The sequence below is a fragment of the Bos indicus x Bos taurus genome, chromosome X, assembly GCF_003369695.1.
Source record: "Bos indicus x Bos taurus breed Angus x Brahman F1 hybrid chromosome X, Bos_hybrid_MaternalHap_v2.0, whole genome shotgun sequence".
Lineage (NCBI taxonomy): Eukaryota > Metazoa > Chordata > Mammalia > Artiodactyla > Bovidae > Bos > Bos indicus x Bos taurus.
In genome coordinates, this window is record NC_040105.1 from 53,738,384 (window position 1) to 53,762,469 (window position 24,086).

Sequence of the window (24,086 nt, forward strand, 5' to 3'; positions counted from 1 at the left end):
GGTATACAGATGAAAGAAAAACAAAAGTGTATACCTGTACAAAGGAATACTACACGATAGTAAAAAAAAAAAGTAACTAATGCATGTAAGAGCAAGGATGCATCTCAACTGTGCAAATGAGAGAAACCAGACACAGAAGGCTACATATTATATGATTTCATGTCAATGGATTTCTGGAAATGGCACAACTGTTGGCACAGAAATGTGTCTGTGGTTGCCAGGGTACAGGAGTGGAGGAAGGAGTCTGATGGCAAATGCCCCAAGGGAGCATTTTTGAACATTGAGACATTTTCTACGTTTTTTATTGTGGAAGTATTTACACCACGGTATACATTTGTCAAAAATCTACAAATGGTAATACGTTAAAGTGTTGGCTTTTATTGTATATAAATTATACCACAATACTTTTTTTAAAGGAAAAGGAAATTTTAAGTATTTAAATACTGGTTATTGTATCCATGTAGACCATGAGCTCAAAAACATAAAAATCTAATTTGGAATTCTTCCCCTACCTGGACAACTTCCAGATTTCAGCATGACAGTTTTGTACTTTTATGACAGGACACACAAACTTGGTCTTATCCATGTTCACGATTCCCTCTCCCTCACCTCAAGTCCAAATTCTTGCTGAGTTCTGTCCATTTTACTTCCTAAATGTCTAATGCAACTACTTTCTCTAAAACATCTGCTTCTGTGTCATTGACTACGCTAAGACCTCTGACTGCGTGGATCACAACAAATAGAGAAAATTCTTAAACAGAAGGCAGTGCCAGACTACTCGACCTGTCTCCTCAGAAACCTGTATGGGGGCCAAGAAGCAGCCCTTAGAACCAGAGTTGGAACAAATGACTGCTTCATAATTGGGGAAGGAGAACAGCAAGGCTGTATATTGTCATGCTGCTTATTTAACTTATACGCAGAGTACATCATGCAAAATGCTGGACCGGATGACTCAAAAGCTGGAATAAAGATTGCTGGGAGAAATCTCGACAAGCTCAGATACACAGATGATACCACTCTAATGGCAGAAAGTGAAGAGTGACTAAAGAACCTTTGGATACGGGTGAAAGAGGAGAGTGAAAAATCTGGCTTAAAACTCAACTATAAAAACACTAAGATCATGGCATCTGGTCCTATCACTTCATGGCAAATAGAAGGGGCGTAAGTGGAGGCAGTCCATCCTAAAGGAGATCAGTCCTGGGTGTTCATTGGAAGGGCTGATGTTGAAGCTGAAACTCCAATACTTTGGCCACCTGATGCAAAGAACTGACTCATTTGAAAAGACCCTAATGCTGGCAAAGATTGAGGGCAGGAGGAGAAGGGGACGACAGAGGATGGGATGGTTGGATGGAGTCACCAACTCAATGGACATGAGTTTGGGTGAACTCCGGGAGTTGGTAATGGACAGGGAAGCCTGGCATGCTGTGGTTCAAGGGGTCACAAAGAGTCGGACACGGCTGAGCGACTGACTGAACTGAACTGACTGAAGTGGAAGCAGTGACACATTTCATTTTCTTGGGCTCGAAAATCACTGCAAATGGTGATTGCAGCCATGAAATTAAAAGACACTTGCTCCTTGGAAGGAAAGCTATGACAAACCTAGCTTACATGAATTCTCAGGCACTTCAGTAGTGTCTGGCTCTTTACGACCCCATGGACAGAGGCCCACCAGGCTCCTCTGTCCAGGGGATTCTCCACATGAGAATACTGGAGTGGGTTGCCATGCCCTCCTCCAGGGGATGTTCCTGACCCATGGATTGAACCCATATCTCCTAAGTGTGCTGCATAACAGATTCTTTACCACTGAGCCCCCAGGGAAGACCATGACAAACCTAGACACCATATTAAAAAGCAGAGCCATCACTTTGCTGACAAAAGTCTGTAGTCAAAACTATGGTTTTTCCAGTAGTGATGTACAGATGTGTGAGTTGGATCATTAAGAAGGCTGAGTGTCAATGAATTGATGCTTTCGAATTGTGGTGCTAGAGATGAGCCTTGAGAATCCCTTGGACAGCAAGGGGAACAAACCCGCCAATCCTAAAGGAAATGAACTCTGAATACTCACTGGAAGGACGGATGTTGAAGCTGCAATACTTTGGCCACGCGATGGAAATAGCTACTCATTGGAAAGGACCCTGATGCAAAAAGATTGAAGGCAGGAGGAGAAGGGGGCGACAGAGGGTGAGATGATTAGATAGCATCACCAACCCAATGGACATTAATTTGATCAAACTCAGGGAGATAGTGGAGGACAGAGGAGCCTGGCATGGTGCAGGCCATGGGTAGTAAATAGTTGGACACAACTGAGCGACTGAACAACCACCACCACCACCACCTTACCTTTGAGCTTCCCTAAGATTTCAGAGCCGCACTCTCAGCAGGACTAAGAAGCTTTCTGTGTCTGTCAGTGGTAAAGGCTGAGACTTATGTCTTCACACACTCAGTGCCCCCTGCTTAGGGCTGATGGTGGGTCCTTAGAATGCTCATCACTCCCTCCCAGAGCTCAGACCAGGGAGCCTTCTCACAACAAGAATGGAGCACCTACCCAGGTACAGAAATGGGAGTTGGAGCTGTTTACCCCCTCTCAATGTGTTTTCTCCCTTTACATTCATTTGCACTTTTCTTCTTGAGTCACTGAATCCAACTCCGCTCATCCCCTCCTGGTAACTGTAACAAGCTGCACCTGCATCTCTGTCAGGGCGGCTGCACGTACCCCCTGCACTATGTATTTTCCTTCTCTCCCTTCAGAATCTCTAGACTCCCAGACACCACCCTCAAAAGGGGCAGTGATGCAGGGGAGGTTGTGACTCTCATCCACAGCCTGGGTCAAAGCACAGCTGTGTTATATATAACCTCTTTCACTCTTAGAATGAACCTTATCTTCTAGCTTTCCTCCTGCTTCTTGGCCACCCTGCTCACTGTTTTGCTTTGCTTTTCCCTTAGGTCCATTCCCTGTTTCTCCTTTGCACTTCTTTTCTGTTTATGTGTCTGTCTGGTCCACCAGTGTGATATTCCCATCATCCACCACACATCACTGGTCTTGTTATTTTAAGCATTGCAGACACGTCCTGAGACATGCTAGTAATCAATGTGTGTGTACTCAATGAAGGAATATTTTTAATAACTGATAGGAAAAGCATCTCCTCCATGTAGGAGTCAGTATACAGGTGTTATATTTGTAGCACCATACCTAGTCTTGTGTGTTGTTCCAGACACTGTAGGAGTGTGACTCTGTCTTGGTGCCCTGGTGCCCTTGCATGTCCCCGCTTAGGCTACGTAGGCAAGGCTAAACTGCAGGCTGACTTGAATCTTGTCAGAGAACCTCCTGATTGCTCTTGCAGCAAGGGGGGATAAGCAGCCTGATGAAGAGCTGCTATGAGGCCATTTCTCACCTGCCTCCTCATCCAGCTGGAGGTGACACAAAGTTGTTACTCATCCACCTCTGGTTTCAGTTGAACATAGGATGGTCTCCCTAGTCCCAGCTGAGAGTACAGCTGTGGACTGCAGAGCTGCTCAGTGCCATAGGGCACAACTGTGGGCTCCTTCCTGGCAGAGACCCACCACCTGTAGTGCCTTTACTGAGGCCTTCCAATTCAGTGGCAAACCTCGGGACTAGGGACAAGGCAACTGACACCAGGGTCATATTGCTTCTGCACTGTCTGTAAGGTAGAATCTGAATCCATTCGGGTTCATTGTCTCCTTACTGGCCAAGCCCGTAGAAGGTGACAAGCCAAACTAACAACTGCAGTGGTGCCCTGAGGCCCTGTAGCTCCTGCGCTGTGACTTAGGGACTGGCTGCCTGACTACGTGACACAGTCTGGTGTTGAGTTGTGTGATGTTGTGTGACCAGAATACTGGCTTATTTTGTCATCACACACAGCAAGGAGCACAGTTTTCACTACATATTATGACTTAGCGTAGCCTTGTCAGTCCTCATTAACAAACCAACCTTAGAATGGATGCCATGTCTGATACCAGCTATTGAATCTGCTATTGAATCAATATATTTATTTAGACAAAATATGTTTCTGAAGTCCAGTTCATTTTAAAAGTTAACCTTATACTCTACTTGAAATTCAAAATCTGTATCACTTGTGAGAGAATTGTAATTGTAAATGTTTAAATGAAAAAATGGAGTAGAATAAGCCAAATCCATTTGTAATGTAATACCTACTTCACATGTTATCTTGTTTATTCTTCCTAGCAAATAGTGTGAACTTGTAATTTCCACTTTAGAAATGGGGAAACAGATCCAAAGGATGTAAATACCTTTCTCACCTTCACTCAGTATGTGTCAGAGCCAGTACTGATACTCTGAGTTATGTCACGTGCTGTGCTTAGTCGCTCAGTCGTGTCTGACTCTTTGTGACCCCATGGATTGTAGCCCGTCAGGCATCTCTATCCAAGGGGATTCTTCAGGCAAGAATACTGGAGTGGGTTTCCGTGGCCTCCTCCAGGGGATCTTCCCAACACAGGGATCAAACCCAGGACTCCAGCACTGCAGGCAGATTCTTTACCATCTGAGCCACCAGGGAAGCCCAGTTATGTAATGTCATAGCCAATAAGGAGACAGAACAGATAAGACTCAAGTCATTCTGTCTCACGAAGTTCCCCTCATTCCTTTCCCTTTTCTTCTAGCTAGGATCTAATCTTGTCAGACAGCTCCATGACCTAGGGGCTTTTTCACATACTTTTTGGTAAGATGGGATACTCTTATTTAAGTCTCATGGTAGATTTGAACCTCCCATTTTCAGTCCTTTAGGACCTGGATTTTCATACCTCTGTAAGGGCACAACAGCTGCTATTTATAATCCCGTTATTCACTAAGCAGAGTGAAATCTGAATAGGTCCTTTGTTGCAGAAATATATTTTTTTGGTGCATGAGGATACAGATGGGGGCTCAGAGATGTAAGCGTTATTATGTTAATAATAAGGATATAAGGGAGGAATCAGACAGCTGGAGGACTTCCCTGTAGCTCAAACGGTAAAGAATCTTCAGGAGACCAGGGTTCGATCCCTGGGCTGGGAGGATCCTCTGGAGAAGGGAATGGCAATCCATTCCAGTATTCTTGCCTCGAGAATTCCATGGACAGAGAAGCCTGGTGGGCTACAGTTCGTGGGGTCTCAAAGAGTCGGAAACAACTAAGTGATTCACACATACACACACACAGACACACAGACACACACATACACGCACTCACAGCCAACTGGAGGGCTTCTGAGATCTGGTGACTATCAAGCCAATGGAGGACGTCATGGAGAAGAAAAGATGTTTGTGGTTGTTCTCTCCCTGCACCCAAAAAACCTTGGAAGGCAAGTCAGAGATGTGTGAAAGATATGCTGTGCCATTTGCCATGCAATTTGACAGCAGTTCTTTTCCTGTCTCCCTACAACCTTTAACAATGGCTTTGGCATTCCATTTCTCTATAGGACAATACATTAAGGTTTTAAAATGTTTCTCTGTCAATGATTAAATCAGGGACAGCGTATGAGATTTGGGTGGCACATTTTGATTACCCATTTATTCAAGAGAAGACCAAAGGCTTTTATGAATTTTTTATGTGTGGGTATATATATGTATGTATATGCATTAACATGTAGATTACACCTAGAGAATATGTTATGACCCAATTTTTTTAACCCTAGAAGTGCAAGGGTGGTTTACATGTATAAGGTTACCAATGCAATTCACCACATTAATAGAAAAATGGAGGGAAAACAATTCTATGATCATCCCAATTGATGCAGTATAAGTGTTTGATGATAATTAATCTATATTTAAGACAGCAAACTAGGAATAGAATGGAACTTACTCTGATAAAGTATATCTACAAAAAAGCAACGTAAACAGGTTGAAATGGAGAAGAAGATTTTTCATTTCCTATTCGGATAAATGCCGATTAGCACCTGCTTTAGTCAAGACTATTCTGGCCAGGTTTGTTCAATGCTGCAAAATGAGGACAGGTTTAAGGTTTAAGCCAGTAGAAACTGTTGATATTCAAATATAATAGTATATTTTGAAAAGCAAAAATAATCTAGATCTAAATTTGTGGAATTAATATGCATATTTAGAGGAATTGTTGGACAGAAAATCTATATATAGACATTCTATCTCTAGAGACAGCCTCAACTAGACAATAAAAATCACAAACCATGAATTTTCAATAACATTAAATACCCGGGGATAAATTTAACAAAAAATGTGCAAGTAGAAAACAAAACTTTATTGACTGAACTTTAATAGTCAAATACAGAACATAAGAGCAGCATAGATGGTTTCAGTTTATCTTCTTTCAAGCAAATGGCTGCCCTTCACCTATAATATAAACATGAAAAAAGTTACTTAGCAGAACTTTATTTCAATGACAGGAGAGGTATACAAAGTTCACTGCAGTTGTAGTTTTATAAAATGGACTAAAACAGGAACACTAAGGGCGACCCTTTGGCTTACCTTCAGTTAATCCTCTATAGAGATTTTATAGACTTTCCAGGCACATTACCAGTATTTTTAAAAACACACTACTCTTCCTAGTTATACAAGAGAAGAAGGGCACTGAGTTCAGAACAAATGAAATCAATGGAACCTATCAGAAGGTAGTTTTCAGTAGAAGGCAAAACTGTGTACACATTCAGTAAAATATCTAACAACAAAAAGCACCCTAAGGAGAACAAAATACACAAAAACTGAAACAAAAAATCCCAAAAAAGTATCACTTAAATGCATTGGTTTGAAATAATATTCCGAATATAGGATAGCTAAACAGTTGTTCTCTCTGTTACTGCTTAAGTGAAGTAAATAAAATGGCCAGTATTACATTTGTTTCTTCTCTACTGTGGAAAAGTGTAGACATTTTCATTTGTTCTAATTTATCCCCGATATGGTGGTTTTAAGTCGGTTAAACATTTGTCCCCTTTTTTACTTGTGGCCCTCATGTAATTCTAAACGTTTCTTTTCACCCTGGAAAGCATTCCAGTTGGTATAATACATTATATGTGACACTAATTTTAAGTCATTACTATCACTGGTGACATGGTGACATCAAAATGTGAAGCAGAAATAGGTCTGTTTCTCACAGCCATACCAAAAAAAAAAGAAAAAAGAAAAAAAAAAGAAAAAAAAAAAAAAAGAAAGAGGAGAGAAGAAAAGGGAGAGCAAGAGGGAGTATGAGTGAGAGAGAAAAGCAAGTAGGAAGAGAGAAAGAAAATCTGGAAAAGCAGATTTTTTTTGTTTCTAAATGGTAATGGCTTTTGAGAGAAAACTCTGTCCAATTTCAAAAGTTCATCCACGGTATTTGTGATGTTTAGTTATTTAGTTACTGTGGGGTATGTTAAATAATATGTTTTTCTACCCTACTAGCCATTTCATCAATATTCTGAAAATATTTGAGTTCCAGATTATACTGTTTTAATTCTGTAATATACTAACTGTTAGTGTCTTGTTCATATTTCTAATTATGTGTACTTGGGCTTTGTCCATTTGCTTCACAATGATGTAAACTAGAGGAATGGACTGGCAGTTTGGGGTTGGCAGATACAAACTATTACATTCAGAATGGATAAACAACAAGGTCCTACTATATAGCACAGGGAACTAATGTCCAATCTCCTGTGATAAATCACAATGGAAAAGAATATTAAAAAATGTGTGTGTATATATATATATATATATATATATTAAAAATTATGTAAACTAGCACATTGTCTTTATTAGTTGAGTTTATTTTCCTCTTCCTAACACTTCATACCTGTCTTTTAATAAGTATCGTTTTCTTTTTCCCTTAGGTTTATTCGGTTGCTCTTTTTCTTACCTTTTATGTTGGATGTAGGATTTTATATTTATGTACCTTGTAATTTATGTATTTTTCTTTTTAAATACCACACATATTTAGGGCTAAGATTTCTCTATGAGAACATTTTAATCATGTTCTGTATTTACTTGAAAGTCGTCTGAAAGTTGTATTTTCATCTAATTGTTCAAAGGGAAGGGAATAAAATGTAAAGTGAAAATATTTAGAAGGCTAATACACAGTAAATTCTTCCCTAACTATGAAGTTCCTCCTTTAAAATCAGAACCATGCAATTTATTGTCAGCAAGTTGGAAAACAGGTATGTGAAAGATACTAAGTTGATTACGCCGGAAGAACTAGAGTTACCATTTTTCGCCTTCAAAACTTTTTAAACTCATGTATCAAAGAAGAAAAATAACATACTTGATACGGTTAGAGATCATTATATCATGAGGCTCAGATTTTTATTACTTCTTTAAGAGTGAGAGTGGGTATATGGCAAAACCTTCATAGTATATTAAAATAATGATCCTCCAATTAAAATAAGCAACCTCCCCCCTCCTCAAAAAAAAAGACCAAACGTAGGGGCACGTAGTGTGCTTAGCATATGTATCTTACTCGCACCTGCCTTGAATATCACTGACTAAATGCACTCTCTCAACTTGATCAGCCACAGAAACAGGAAACTAGACTATCTTTGGCCATTTTGTTATCCAGTCATTTCATGCTTCCCAGGGGAAACGATTTAAAATGCAACTATTTTTTAAAGAGCTAGAGAATTCAGAATTTGAGAGAATTTAACATACATCAAGCAGAATGTTGGCTCATTTTCTTTTATAAAAAAATTAATTAATTGATTTTAACTGGAGGCTAATTAAGATAGTCTGGTGGGTTTTGCCATACATTGACATGAATCAGCCATGGTGTACATGTGTCCCCCGTCAGAAAATGAAATCTCAATTCCCCTGTTATAATTTGACTCAAGATGATATTTTATGATAAATACATCATACAAAACAGAGTATTCTTGTATGCACTCCATCAAAGAGAATCAGAGAATGCAAAAATTAGCACTGAAAAATCAGCATCTTCGTGTATCTGTTCTGAATTCACAACTTACATGAGTAAAGTTGAGTTTAGAAGTTAAGGGATTTCATAGAATCACACACATTATGCTAAAGCTGGTACTAGAACCTACTTGGATGCCTAAGCATATTTGATATAAACTGATATTTATTACAAATGCATTCCATATTAGCTACAAGCACAAATTATAAAAGAGCCTGAAAATTATTAGCTGTTGCTTAAAGTACTTATACTCAAGAGAAGAAAACTGTTTCCTGTTTTCAATTCGATATGGCTTTGATCCTGTCTGCTTCGTTATTTGAAAGTCTATAAGTCAGGCACTCAGGCATCTGGGGTCTGAACTATTTTTCAAAGAATATGTGAACTCTGTTATTAAAATAATAGTAATGTTCCCTCTATATTAGTAAAGATATAATATTCTGAAAAACAGAAACCACATAAATTACTTTCTGAATGGATGACATACCTGCTTCTGGCATTTCAACAGGCTCTGTATTTGATGCAAACTCCTCCCTGACATCAGGACCATCTCCACCTTCATCCCCAGTCTTTGCCTCAGCAAATAGCTGGAGATCAGCTTCCAGGCCAGAATCTTTAAAAAAATGCATCAAATCAGCTGTAAAGCATACAATACAAACAAGGGAATGATGGTCTTCATTCCCTCGGTGTTATGAATTAAAAGCCTTAGGTTAGTATGCTAAAAATGTGATGAATAAGAACCTCAGGAGCATTCTTCCGGGAATGTTTTGCTGGAGAAAAAGGAAAGCAGAATTTTCTGAATGTTATTACCATTTTCCTTTTCCAGGGTTGTCCTCAGACACCTTAGTTGCCCCTTTCTCTTTGTCTTGAAAACAAGGGAAAATTTGAGCGACCACACTAACCTGCAAACTATACTCTCCTCAGTTTTTTAGGAACTGCCTGAAGTCCTTTTCTAATGTTTCCTTTCCTCTTCTTACTGGTTATGTCTTAAGGCATGACGCACAGATACACTTTACCTTCAAAGGGATCCTTCTCCTCTTCTTCATCACGATTCACTGGATCCTCTCCTTCCTCATTTCTAGGTGTGATATCCTGAATCTCAGCTGGTGGTTCCTCTTGGTGAGGTTGCTCAACACTGGGCTGCTGGTCCTAGTAGAGTGTGCATGCAAATAAAAACTTTTGTTGTTAACACATCTAATAGCATAAATATACATAATACATACATATATCTGAGCATAAGTAAACCTAACAACGTTTTCTCAACACAATTCTATGTACTTACTTTTAATAAAGTTACTCTTCCCACAGAGAAGCGTTAGCTCCCATAAGAGTTACCCAGAAAGACTTTGGAAGTTATTTAAATCTATGTTGGGATGGAAGTATGCAGCCTGTTGTTAATTAGCAGGAGGAGGGAGTCACTGGGCACATTTCCAGGGAATTTAACAGTATAATCATCCAGGCAACATCCAGGAGTATAATATATCTGGATCAATGTTTCTTCCTAAGACAAAGTGTCACCCTTTATCAGCATGGAAGACCTTTATCACCGCATGTGTACTACTTAACATGATTTTCTCAAAAATAAACTTGTGCTAATAGAAAACACCAAATGGTAAGGTTACTCACAACCACAGGTTCATCCACCTGGGAGCAATCTGGCTTTGTAGGTCCCAATGTTGATGCCACTTGCCCACTCATATTTCTCCCTGAAAGCAGAATATTGTGATTTAGAAATTGTATTTAAGAGTACAGCTATATTTGATCACTTTTATGACCTTATGTTGACTTGTTTTTTTTTAATGTGAAAATACTTTCAAAAGAAAACTCTGGTTAAGCATGAGTGTACATGCATTTCAATTACACCAAATACAGTCGCTTGCAAAGCCATTTGTGTCTTTACAAAGCTGGTAGCGAAATCACCTTAAGGTATATAAGAAGGCTGAATTTTTGTCAGCATGTTTGATTTCACAACAGAATTCTCCATCATGAAGATCTTTAGTGAAATACTGCTAGGAATTCAAAAGCTCAGGACTATTGCTCATGTCTCACTCCTATTCACCAGACCTATTTTCCCCAACTCCCTTGGAATTCAGTTGGAACACGAAGAAAGGCTCAGTCTTTACAGCCTGACTATGGCGATTTTCTCAGTGTCTGGGGCTGAGGTGAGGCTGCATACAGAGCAACCGGTCCACTTTTCTGTTGGCACCTTACCACAAAACCCGCGATACAGTCACAACCCCACTGCGGTCCGGTTTCTAGGCCTTTCCTTAATCGCCCACCCCGCCCCCTGCCCAGGTCCCACTGCCGGCCCCAGATTCTGTGCTCTGTCGTCAGTTCCAGGGCCCCAATGAACCAGATATCTCAAATAGCACCCCCAAGTCTCCCCCCACCATCATCCTACCGCCTGCCCTACTCTGCCCACTGCCCTTCCTCTCCGCCCACCAAGGCAAGAAGTATGGCGTCGCAACACTTGTGAGGAGAAAGATGACTACCTTGAGGGCCTTCCTCCTCAAAAGCCCTAGATCACACTGCCCAGCCCGTGCGAAACTTGCTGGCTCCCCCTCGCACGCACACACACTTAAATTCCAGACAGGACAGACCTGTGAACCTACCTGGTGAGTCTCAAGTAGTGAGAAAGAACCGGGACTGAATAAACAGACCCGTCTCACGCCCAACGCTCCTCACAGATCGCTCAGGAAGGCGTATGCGCACCAAGGCGCATGCGCAGCAACGGATGCGCACGCACACACTGCGCATGCTCACTGAGTTGGGCGTGTGCAGTGCAGGTTGCCGGAGAAGGCAATGGCACCCCACTCTAGTACTCTTGCCTGGAAAATCCCATGGATGGAGGAGCCTGGTGGGCTACACAGTCCATGGGGTCGCTAAGAGTCAGACACGACTGAGCAACTTCACTTTCATTTTTCACTCTCATGCATTGGAGAAGGAAATGGCAACCCACTCCAGTGTTCTTGCCTGGAGAATCCCAGGGACAGGGGAGCCTGGTGGGCTGCCGTCTATGGGGTCGCACAGAGTCGGACACGACTGAAGTGACTTAGCAGCAGCAGTGCAGGTTGCGGTTTTCCCGTCATTGAGGTGGAGTCCTGGAACTGCAGGGTCTCTGGAGGATGAGAAAGGGGCATGAAGACTATATTTTTTTCCTTCCAGTGCAATCTTTCTTATGCATCCACAACCTGTGGTGATAGGTAGTCCCAGGTTACCCTTAGTGGAGAATGTGTCTCAGAAAGACAGTCATGACAGAAATAGATATTATGATTTTTCATTCTTTTTTCTTTATTCTGCTCTTCAGCAGTTATTTCCACCATTCTGTCTTACAACTCACTTATTTGTTCTCCTGCTTCATTGAGTCTCATATTGATTTCTTCTAGTGTATTTTTCATTTCAGTTATTGTGTTTTCAACTTTGTTTGTTTGTGCCTTATTTCTTCTAAATCTTTGTCAAACATTTCTTGTTTTTTTTAAATCCATACCTCCATTGCATTTTCAAGATTTTGGATCATCTTTAATATCCTTACTAAATTTTTTTCCAGGTAGTTTCCCTATTTCCTCTTCATTTATGTGGTCTTTTAGTTTTTTTTTACCTTGCTCTTTTGTCTGTAACATATTTTTTGTCATATCAGTTATTTTTTTTGTTAGGCGGAACTGTGTTCTTCTCTCACTGATTGATTGGCCTGAGAATTTTAGTACTGGAGTTTGCAGGCAGTTAAGTAGAGCCAGGACCAGGTGTTTAGATGTGGCCCTCCAGGAGACCTCACTCCAAATAGTATTCCGTGAGGTCTGAGTGTCTCTGTTAATCCAGCAGTTTGGACTTGGTCCTCCCACCACAGGAGCTCAAGCCCATGAATCAAGATCCTTCAAGCTGTATAGCACACCAAAAAATAAAGGAAAAGAAAAGAAATGTGGAAGACAATGACAAATAATAAAAATAAAATAAATAAGAAAACTAACAGGTAAATTAGAAAAATTAAACATATAAATGAAACAATCACTGGAAGGTAAGACACAGCTACACTAGCAAAATAGGGAAATTTTTAAAAAAAGGTAGAAAAAACCTTTGCTGTAAGGGCAGGGCTTAGGTGTGGTGGAGCTCAGGCAGGGTGGGCTTAGGCAGGGGTGTGGCCTATGCTGAGTGTGGCCTGGAGGGGGCCCCAGAGTGCCTCCAGTTTCAGAGTACAGAGGAGTAAGCCCAAGGCCTCAGCAGGTTCCTGGAGGTTGAATGGGGGGAGTGGGGGCAGAAACACCAGGTGCATTCCTCCATAACCCCAAAGGTCCTTCCCCATCCCCACAGATCCCCTCGAGGCAAGAGTGCCTCTCCAGGTGTGGGAACTTGTCCTCCCCTAGCTGCACCTCAGGAGCACTGATCCCACCTAGCCTGCACATCTCCTTCCCCGTTTCCCCCTTCCCCACACCATACAGGGTTGTTTGGGTGTTCTTCTGGTCCACCTGGGATTCAAGGCTCCTTGCCAGCATCCAGTAGGTGCCCAGGATGTTTTACTTTCTTGATAGTGTCCTTTGAAGGATAAAAGTTTTCATTTTGATGATTCCAAATTGTCTACTTTTGTTTCTTTTGGTGCTTGTACTTTTGTAGCATATCTAGGAAATCGTTGCCAAATCCAACAGTAACATTTACATCTATGTTTTCCTCTGAGTGCTTTATAGTTTTAACTCTTATATTTAGGTTTTTGATCAATTTTTAGTTAATTGTTATATACAGTGTGAGGTATAAGCCTAAAATGATTCTTTTGGTTGTGAACATCCAGTTATCCCAAGACCATTTGTTGAAACATTATTCTTTGCCATTGAATGGCCTCTGCACCACTCACAATAATCTATTGACCACAGAGATATGGTTTTGTTTCTTGCATCTCCATTCTATTCTGGTATCTGTCTATATACAATCCTTATGTCACTACCATTGAAGGAGGAAACAGACAGAACCAGCTCCATCTTGAAAGCAGGACTCCATCTTGCGCTGGACTGTGGACTTTGAGCTATATGCCCAGTATCTATGGAAACGACATACCAACTGGAAAACCAGAGCCCCTGGGTGGAAGAGCCCCAGGGCTCATACCTAGACTCTCCATCACCTAAAAGAATACCCTAATTATCTGTGTAACTGAAGAGAATCATAAATTCTATTATGCTTATTGGGGTATGACCACAGCCCTACTGATAATTGTTCACTTTTAACTACCTAGGCTTAAGGCATATGAATCATGGGTTAAGTTTGATTATATCTTTCTTTTCCTTTGTTCAGACTAATTTCAGGGAATTTGGGGAAGTGGATTTGGGCACATACACTTAGGGTATACAAGGTTTTCGCAAAAACTGGTCTGGGTCCTCCGCCAAGAGGAGACTCTGCCTTGGGCGCGCCGGTGTAATAAACTGCACTCCACTATCTGTATTGTCCTTCTGAGTGAGTTTGTTTCGTGGAAGGTGTGGCTATAACACCATATAACGTCTTGATTATTTTGGCTTTGAAGTGGGTTTTGTAGTTGGGAAGTGTAAGTACTTGTTCTTTCTTCACCCTGTTTTGGCTATCCCAGGACCCTTTCAATTCTTACAATTCTAGGATCAGTTTGTTGATTTCTGGGGGGAAAGAACAGTTTGAATTTTGATGGGGTTCTAGTAGGGGAGTACTGCCATCTTAACACAATAGTAAGTCTTCCAATCCATAAATGTGAGATGCCTTTCCACTTATCTAGACTGTCTTTAATTTCACCCAGCAATGTTTTGTAGTTTTTATTGTACAAGTCTTGACTGTGTATAGAAATATATCTGCTCTTTGTATATGACCTTGTATTCTGTAAACCTGTTGAGCCCCTGTATTGGGTCTAATAGTTTCTGTGGGGAGAGGGTGATTCTTAAGGATTTTCTATACAGAAGATTATGTCATCTGCAAATTGAAAAGTTTTACATCTTTTCCAATGTAACTTCATTTTATTTCTTTCCCTTGCTTAATTACCCTGTCCAGAAGCTCCAGAACAATGTGGAATAGAAGTGGTAAGAGATGATATCCTTGTATTGTTCCTGATTTTCAGGGGAAGTCAGTACCTCTGCCTTTTATCATTAAGTACGATGATAGCTGTGAGTTTTTCAGAGATGTTTTACATCAGGTTGAAACTGTTGCCTTTTACTTCTAGTTTGAGTCTGTTTATCTTGAAGGGACGCTGAATTTTGTCCAATGCTATTTATGTAGGTACTGAGATGATAATGTGGTTTTTGTCCTTTATTCTGTTGATGTGGTATATTAATGTATGGTTGTGAGAGCTGGAGTATAAAGAAAGCTGAGTGTCAAAGAATTGATGCTTTTGAACTGTGGTGTTGGAGAAGACTCTTGAGAGTCCCTGGGACTGCAAGGAGATCCAACCAGTCCATTCTAAAGGAGATCATTCCTGGGTTTTCATTGGAGGGACTGATGCTGAAGCTGAAACTCCAATACTTTGGTCACCTGATGCAGAGAGTTGACACGTTGGAAAAGACCCTGATGCTGGGAAAGATTGAGGGCAGGAGGAGAGGGGGACAACAGAGGATGAGATGGTTGGATGGCATCATCGACACAACGGCCTTGGGTTTGTTTGGACTCCAGGACTAGGTGATGGACAGGGAGGCCTGGAGTCCTGTGGTTCATGGGATCGAAAAGAGTTGGACACAACTGAGAGACTGAACTGATGATGATGACTGATTAACTTATTTCAGTCTTAATATTAAATCAAAGTTGCATTCCTGGGAAGAATCCTACTTCCGCATGCTATATAATTTGGTTTGCTAGTATTTTACTTGGAGAAGGCAATGGCACCCCACTCCAGTACTCTTGCCTGGAAAATCCCATGGACGGATGAACCTGGTAGGCTACAGTCCATGAGGTTGCTAGGAGTCGGACACGACTGAGCGACTTCACTTTCACTTTTCACTTTCATGCATTGGAGAAGGAAATGGCAACCCACTCCAGTATTCTTGCCTGGAGAATCCCAGGGACAGAGGAGCCTAGTGGGCTGCCGTCTATGGGGTCGCGCAGTGTCAGACACGACTGAAGCGACTTAGCAGCAGCAGCAGTATTTTACTAAGAATCTTTGTGTCTATATTCATAAAAATATTGGTCTGTGGTTTTCTTTCTTGTGTTGTCTTTTTTGGTTTGGTTTGGTATCAGGGTAACAATGGCCTCATAAAATGAAGCAGAAGAATTATCTTCTTTGGGGCTTCCCAGGTTGTACTAGCGGTAAAGAACCTGCCTGCCAATGCAAGAGAGGTAAGATACTCGGGCTCAATCCCTGGGACAGGTAGATCTCCTGAAGGAGGGCGTGGCAACCCACTCCACTATTCTTGCCTGAAGAATCCCATGGACAGAGAAGCCTGGAGGCCTATAGTCCATAGAAACGCAAAGAGTCAGACATGACGGAAGCAATGCGTGCACATTAACTTCCTTAATAAAGTTATTCATCCTTATTTATTTTTGAGTGACCTTGGTTAGTCAGTATTTTTCAAGAAATGTTCTCATTTTATCTAAGTATCAATTTTTTAGATAACATTTTTCTGCTCTCCTTTCTTAAATAGTTATTGAAGCATAATTGATATACAACAAATGGTATATATTTACTGTGTACAATTTGATGAGTTTGGGCATATGCACACAATGATAATATCATCACCAGAATCAAGATAATAGACATACCCAACCCATCCTAAAATGTCTTTGTGTCCCTTTCTTTGTTTGTTTTTTTGTTTAAGTGTGTGTGTGTGTGTGTGTGTGTGTGTGTGTAGTGAGAACACACTTTTAGATTTACATTCAACAAATTTTGGGTCTTCCCAGATGGCTCAGTGGTAAAGAACCACCTACAAATTCAGGAGACATAAGAGATGCAGGTTCGATTCCTGGATCAGGAGATCTCCTGGAAGAGGAAATGGCAACCCATTCCAGTATTTTTGCCTGGAAAATCCCATGGAGAGAGGAGCCTGGTGGGCTAGAGTCCACAGGGTCACAAAGAGTCCAATACGACCAACCATGCAAAAAATTTTGAATAACATTTTTAAAATCTTCCTTCATTGTGCATTTAATATCTGAGAGCTCTGTACTGCTGTCTCCTATGCTATTACTGAAATTGGTAATTAGTGTCACTCTTCCTTCTTTGTCTCTCTCTTTTGTAATCAATCAGGCTATAGGTTTATTATCATATTAATCTATTCACAGTATCAGCCACTGGTTTCAACTGAATTTTTTGGTACTACTGATTTTCTGGTTTCTGTTTAATTGATTTCTGCCAAGATGTTTGTTATTCTTTTTTTTTTTTTTTTTTGCTGGATTTAGGTTAAATTTTGCTGTATTCTAGTTTCTTAAAGAGGATTATCAATCTTCAAATGATAATTGGCCTTTTCCCTTTTTTAATACAAACATTTAATGCTATAAATATCCCTCTGTGAAGCTTTGGCATCACCTCAAAATTTTGATATATTGTATTTTCTATTTCTCCTTTGATCCTTGAATTAATTTGAAGTTTTGTTCAATTTACAAGCAGTTTGTGATTTTCCAGGTCACTTTCCATAGTTAATCTTTATTCTAATTATTTTTGGTCAGGAAATATATTTTGTGTGATTTCAGTCCTTTTGAACTTAGTAAGGTTTTTAACTGGCATATGTGGTTGAACTTCCATATTCACTTCAGAAGAATATGTATTTAGTTGCTGTTGCTCAATAAATGGGCTTCCCAGGTGGCGCAGTGGTAAAGAATCTGCCTGCCAACGCAAGAGAGGCAAGAGACGCGGGTTCAATCTCTGGGTCTGGAAAGTCCCCTGGAGTAAGAAATGGCAACCCGCTCCAGTATTCTTCCCTGAAAAATTCCATGGACACTACGGTCCATGGGGTCTCAAACAGTCGGACACAACTGGGACTGGGCACGTTCTATAAATATCAATTAGGTCAAGTCGGTTAATAGTATTGTTCAAGTCTTCTATATATTTTTTCATTGTGTTGCTCACTTACTGTATTAATGGCTGAGCGTGAAAAGTGAAAGTCTTCAACTACAACTGTGGATTGTCTGTTTCTCCTTTCCATTCTATTAGATTTTGGCTCCTGTATTCTGAAATTGCATACACATTCCTGACTATTATGTCTCCTCAGTGAATTGAATTCTCTATCATTATGTACTGCCCTTTATCTTCCGCAAAAAATCTTCATTCTGAAGTATACTTTTATGATGTTAATTCAGCCTCTCCAGCTTCCGTTTGATTTGGGATTTGGAGGTATAAGTATTTCCACACGTTTAATTTTAAATTATTAGCTTATTTAAGGTGAGATTATTTTTTTACCATACATAAATGTGATCTGACAAGGAAGGTCTTTATTTTTTATCTGGCTTCATGGGTCTTTGCTGCTGCACTCAGGCTTCTCTCTAGTTACAGTGTGTGGGCTTCTCTTGCTGCGGCACAAGGGCTTAGTTGCCAGACCAAGGATCAAATCTGTGTCCCCTGCATTGGAAAGCAGATCCTGAACCACTGGACACCCAGGGGAGTCCTCCAAAGTAGGTCTTATAATTGACGTGTGTAGGCAACTTACAATTAGTGGCTAAATCGTTCAGTTTTAAATCTACTATCTGGATATGTTTTTCTTTATATCACGTATATTTTTTATGACAAGTTTCCCATTTCTTCTCCTCATTTAGATTGGTTATTTCTTTTATTAGTCCATTATATTGCCACTATTAGCTTTCTAGATATACATCTTATTAAAAATATGTCTAGGGTATTCCCTGGTGGTCCAATGATTAGGATTCGGTGCTCTCATTGCCACGGCCCCAGGTCCAGTCCCTAGCCAGGGAACTAAGATCCCATGAGCTGCATGTATAGCCAAAAATTCTTTCTAGGGTGACTCTAGAGTTTACAATATGCATTTTATACTTCTTACAATATGCCTTCAATTAATTTTATACCCATTTCTTACATAAGAGCCTTCAGTTAACTTCAGTTCAGCCACTCAGTCGTGTCTGACTCTTTTCGACACCACGAATCGCAGCACACCAGGTCTCCCTGTCCATCATCAACTCCGAGAGTTCACCCAAACTTTATGTGCATCGAGTCAGTGATGCCATCTAGCCATCTCATCCTCTGTCGTCCCCTTCTCCTCCTGCCCCCAATCCCTCCCAGCACCAAAGTCTGTTCCAATGAGTCAACTCTTAGCATAAGGTGGCCAAAGGATTGGAGTTTTCAGCCTCAGCATCAGTCCTTCCAATGAACACCCAGGACTGGTCATCCTTTAGGATGGACTGGTGGGATCTCCTTGCAATCCAAGGGACTCTCAAGAGTCTTCTCCAACACCACACTCCAAAGCATCATTCTTCGGCGCTCAGCTTTCTTCACAGTCCAACTCTTACATCCATACATGACCACAGAAAAACCATAGCCTTGACTAGACAGACCTTTGTTGGCAAGGAATATCTCTGCTTTTGAATATGTTATCTAGGTTGGTCATAACTTTCCTTCCAAGGAGTAAGCGTCTTTAAATTTCATGGCTGAAATCACCATCTGCAGTGATTTTGGAGCCCCCAAAATAAAGCCTGACACTGTTTCCATTGTTTCCCATCTATTTCCCATGAAATGATGGGACCAGATGCCATGATCTTCGTTTCTGAATGTTGAGCTTTAAGCCAACTTTTCTCTCCCCTCTCTCACTTCATCAAGAGGCTTTTTAGTTCCTCTTCACTTTTTACCATAAGGGTGGTGTCATCTGCATATCTGAGGTTATTGATATTTCTCCTGGCAATCTTGGTTCCAGATTGTGCTTCTTCCAGCGCAGCATTTCTCATGACTTACTCTGCATATAAGTTAAATAAGCAGGGTGACAATATACAGCCTTGACGAACTCCTTTTCCTATTTGGAACCAGTCTGTTGTTCTGTGTCCAATTCAACTGTGCTTCCTGACCTGCATGCACGTTTTCTCAGAGGCAGGTCAGGTTGTCTGTTACAGGTGTATTTCCCTTCCTTCCTGCTATCCTTAGTGCTATTGTTTCCACATTTTATTTTTACATGTGTAACAAACACACATTGCTCTATTATATTTTGCTTTAGACGATTATCATTTCAAGACATTAAATATTTTTAAAATGTGTATTTATAAAAAGGTTTTCACCATTTCCAGTATTATTCACTTCTTTGTATAGATACAAAGTAGCTTTTGATCTAATCTTCCTTTCCCTTAAGAACTTTATTAACAAACTTTATAGGGCAGATCTGTTAGCAAAGAATATTCCCAGATGTTTAGTTTAATAATCATCGGTTTAAGTATTTCCACTTCATCTTCATTTTCAAAAAGGTATTTCCACTAGTTATATAATTCTGGATGGCATAAATTCTGATGAGAATTTTTCTGCCTTTCTTAATTTTGTTCCTGTGTATGAAATGCAGCTTTTTGTTTCTCTTTCTGCCACTGCTGGTGTCACATCAGAATCACTGCTGATGTTTGAGTCAGTCTTCCCATTTGTTGAGCTGACCTTCAGTTATTTTCTGACTATAGCTATTTTCAATCCAATACAATTTTTTACTATATGCTAGACATGGAGAATTTTACCTTGTTGGGTTCTGGATTTTAGGATAAGAGTAATAGCAATAATGATAATTCCTTTCAGTGATGTTGGCATTGATCCTGTGATGCATTTCAGATGCTTAGAAGGAGATTATCCTTTTCAGGCTTGATTTCAATCATTGTTAGACTGGACAAGAGCAGTCACTAATCTGGGGCTAATTAGCCCCACTACTGAGGTAATAAGTTGCTGAGTAATGTACAAGACACCTGCATATTCTGAGTGTTTTCTTCCTTCTGGCAAGTAAGAAGAACTGTCTCCATCTCTCTCTGAGCTCTGGGATTCCTCCACCCAATCCTTTTCCGTGGTTCCTTTCTTGGCCTTAGGTGCATCCCACACACACATAAGCTGATCAGAATGTGTGGGGGGACTCCCAGAGAACCCTGTGCAAATATCTGTAGTGCTCGATCCTGTGCTGTCTCTCTCTTTCTCTTTCTCTCTCTGCGGTCCTCCTTACTTCCATGCATCTTCACATTCTGTTAACCTGTGTTCCAGGAATTTTACAATATACTCAGTTTCTCAGTTGTGTCCAACTCCTTGCGACTCCATGGACTGCAGCATGCCAGGCCTCTCTGTCCCTCGCCATCTCCCAAAGTTTGCCCAAGTTCATGTGCATTGCATCGGTGATGACATCCAGCCATCTCATCCTCTGATGCCCTCTTCTCCTTCTGCCCTCAATCATTCTGAGCATCAGAGAGTTTTCCAGTGAGTCAGCTGTTCACATAAGATGACCTAAATACTGGAGTTTCAGCTTTAGCATCAGTCCTTCCAACAAGTATTCAGGGTTGATTTCCCTTAAGATTGACTGGTTTGATCTCCTTGCTGTCCAAGGGACTCTCAGGAGTCTTCTCCAAAACCAGAGTTTGAAGGCATCAATTCTTCAGCACTCTGCCTTCTTTACGGTCCAGCTGTCACAACCATACATGATTACTGGGAAGACCATAGCCTTGACTATACGGACCTTTGTTGGCAGAGTAATGTCTCTGCTTTTAACACACTTAAGTTTCTCAGAGCTTTCCTGCCAGGAAGCAAATGTCTTCTGATTTCATGGCTGCAGTCACCTTCTGCAGTGATTTTAGAGCCCAAGATGGGGACATCTGTCACAACTTCCACCTTTGTCCTTCTATTTGCCATGAAGTCATGGGGCCAGATGCCATGATCTTAGTTTTTTTAATATTTAGTTTTAAGCCGGCTCTTTCACTCTCCTCCTTCACCCTCATCAAGAGGCTCCTTAGTTCCTCTTTGCTTTCTGCCATTAGTGTTGTATCATCTGCATATCTGAGGTTGTTGGTGTTTCTCCTGCCTGTCAGGATTCCAGCTTGTAACTCATCGAGCCCGGCATTTCTCATGATGTACTCAGCATATAGATTAAACAAACAGGGTGACAGCAGACAGCCCTGTCGTAGTCCCCTCGTTTACTCAAATATTACATGAGTACGGGGCTGGAGAAAGATTTCATTAGTGTATCAGTACATGGACTACACAGGTCATCACACTCCACATTCTCTGCTTCCAGGGCCTATCACAGGGGTTAGTTATTGGTGCCTCCCTGTTCCTTTCAAACACGTTTCTGTGTATTTAAACCGCACACATACACACTCACACAGAAGAGGCCCCACTTTGGGCTTCAAAATGCTTTTGCTTCCCCTCCCTCAAATATTAACAACACGACCTGAACAAGTTCCCTCTGAGACAAGACAAGGATTTATAACGATTTTTCACCCTGATAGATGCTGCCACAATGCTGTCCATCAGTGGTGCAGGAGAAGTAAAGCTTGTTGACTCCCTCCTCACATCATTCTTGGAGCAGACACTCTGTTACAGTTAACAAGAGGAAACTTGTTAGAGTTTAAAGGTCTAAACGTAGACCTTTGCTCATCATGGAGTTCACCAGTTGTGTAGGAGAGAGATCGAGCAGGGTTAGAAATGCAAATGGAGAAGGCAGTGGCACCCCACTCCAGTACTCTTGCCATGGACTGAGGAGCCTGGAAGGCTGCAGTCCATGGGGTCGCTGAGGGTCAGACACGACTGAGCGACTTCACTTTCACTTTTCACTTTCATGCATTGGAGAAGGCAATGGCAACCCACTCCAGTGTTCTTGCTTGGAGAATCCCAGGGACAGGGGAGCCTGGTGGGCTGCCATCCATGGGGTCACACAGAGTCAGACATGACTGAAATGACTTAGCAGCAGCAGCAACAGAAATGCAAACAGTCAGGTCCCAGCCAGGACCAACAAGACTGAGTGAAAAATGGCTCCCCATGGGTCTCACCTCCTGGGGGTGCTGGAAGATGAGGTGTGAGCCTGGAACACTCCATTGTGCCTGCAGAGATGGGAGGCACCACCACAGGAGGTGGGAGGTACTACAGGGGAGAGACTTCCATTTGGCAACAATGCAAGTCCTGCGTATGGAAGGACAAAACGTCCACCACGGCCAAGGTGATCAACCTCAGCCTTTGACACAGATAGGGAGGCTGCTGTCTTGGCGACCCAGGCCTCAAATCTGGACCGAGGTGAAACCTCTTTCTCACTGACACATCCCCAGTCAGTGGCTGCTTTAGTGAGGTCACTCAAGGAGTCAGCTGGCATCCGGGGGTGCGTCTCTGAGTTTTAGGTAATCATTCTTCTGAGTTGCAGTGTCCTAAGCACTTCTAATCAAACTCATCACATGGACCACAGCCTTGTCTAACTCGGTGAAATTATGAGCCAGGCTGTGTAGGGCCACCCAAGATGGACAGGTCATGGTGGAGAGTTCTGACAAAACATGCTCCACTGGAGAAGGTGCTGGCACACCACTTCAGTATTCTTGCCTTGAGAACCCCATAAACAGTATGAAAAGGCAAAAAGATATGACATTGAAAAATGAATGTCCCAGGTTTGTAGGTGCCCAATATGCTACTAGAGAAGAGTGGAGAAATAACACCAGAAAGAATGAAGAGATGGAGCCAAAGAAAACACAACGCCCAGTTCTGGGTGTGACTGCTGATGGAAGTAAAGTCTGATGCTGTAAAGAACAATATTGCATAGGAACCTGGAATGTTAGGTCCATGAATCAAGACAAATTGAAAGTGGTCAAACAGGAGATGGCAAGAGTGAACATCGACATTTTAGGAATCAGTGAACTAAAATGGACTGGAATGGGCGAATTTAATTCAGATGACCATTGTATCTTCTACTGTGGGCAAGAATCCCTTCGAAGAAATGGAGTAGCCCTCATAGTCAACAAAACAGTCTGAAATGCAGTACTTGGGTGCAATCTCAAAAACGACAGAATGATCTCTGTTTGTTTCCAAGGCAAACCATTCAATATCACAGTAACCCAAGTCTTTGCCCCAACCAGGGATGCTGAAGTTGAATGGTTCTATGAAGACCTACGAGACCTTCTAGAACTAACACCCCCAAAAGATGTCTTTTTCACCATAGGGGACTGGAATGCAAAAGTAGGAAGTCGAGAGATACCTGGAGTAGCAGGCAACTTTGGCCTTGGGGTACAAAATGAAGCAGGGCAAAGGCTAACAGAGTTTTGCCAAGAGAACGCACTGGTCATAGCAAGCACCCTCTTCCAACAACACAAGAGAAGAGTCTACACATGGACATCACCAGATGGTCAATAATGAAATCAGATTGATTACATTCTTTCCAGCCAAAA

At 41.3% G+C, this 24,086-nt stretch overlaps 2 protein-coding genes across 4 annotated transcripts in view; one reads left to right on the plus strand and one right to left on the minus strand.

Annotated features, from left to right (window-relative positions):
- LOC113886989 (neurofilament medium polypeptide-like) overlaps positions 1–24,086 on the plus strand; it is a 424,045-nt gene that overhangs the window by 65,659 nt on the left and 334,300 nt on the right. The window lies entirely within an intron of this gene.
- Positions 6,204–11,571, minus strand: LOC113886995 (X antigen family member 5-like). Its single transcript, XM_027533769.1, has 5 exons — positions 11,465–11,571; positions 10,479–10,558; positions 9,869–10,001; positions 9,340–9,465; positions 6,204–6,316 (listed from the first exon to the last, which is right to left on the minus strand). The coding sequence occupies exons 2-5, from the start codon at positions 10,548–10,550 to the stop codon at positions 6,294–6,296; spliced, it is 354 nt and encodes a 117-aa protein (XP_027389570.1). The 5' UTR covers positions 10,551–10,558; positions 11,465–11,571; the 3' UTR covers positions 6,204–6,293.

What these genes read in the sequence shown, in the direction of transcription:
- LOC113886995 (XM_027533769.1), bottom strand. Translation starts at nt 10,550, where the DNA reads ATGAGTGGGCAAGTGGCATCAACATTGGGACCTACAAAGCCAGATTGC. An exon ending in AGGTGGATGAACCTGTGGTT is followed by an intron (nt 10,002 to 10,478) that starts GTGAGTAACCTT and finishes ACACTCTACTAG; the next exon opens with GACCAGCAGCCCAGTGTTGA. An exon ending in TGTTGAAATGCCAGAAGCAG is followed by an intron (nt 6,317 to 9,339) that starts GTATGTCATCCA and finishes TTTATATTATAG; the next exon opens with GTGAAGGGCAGCCATTTGCT.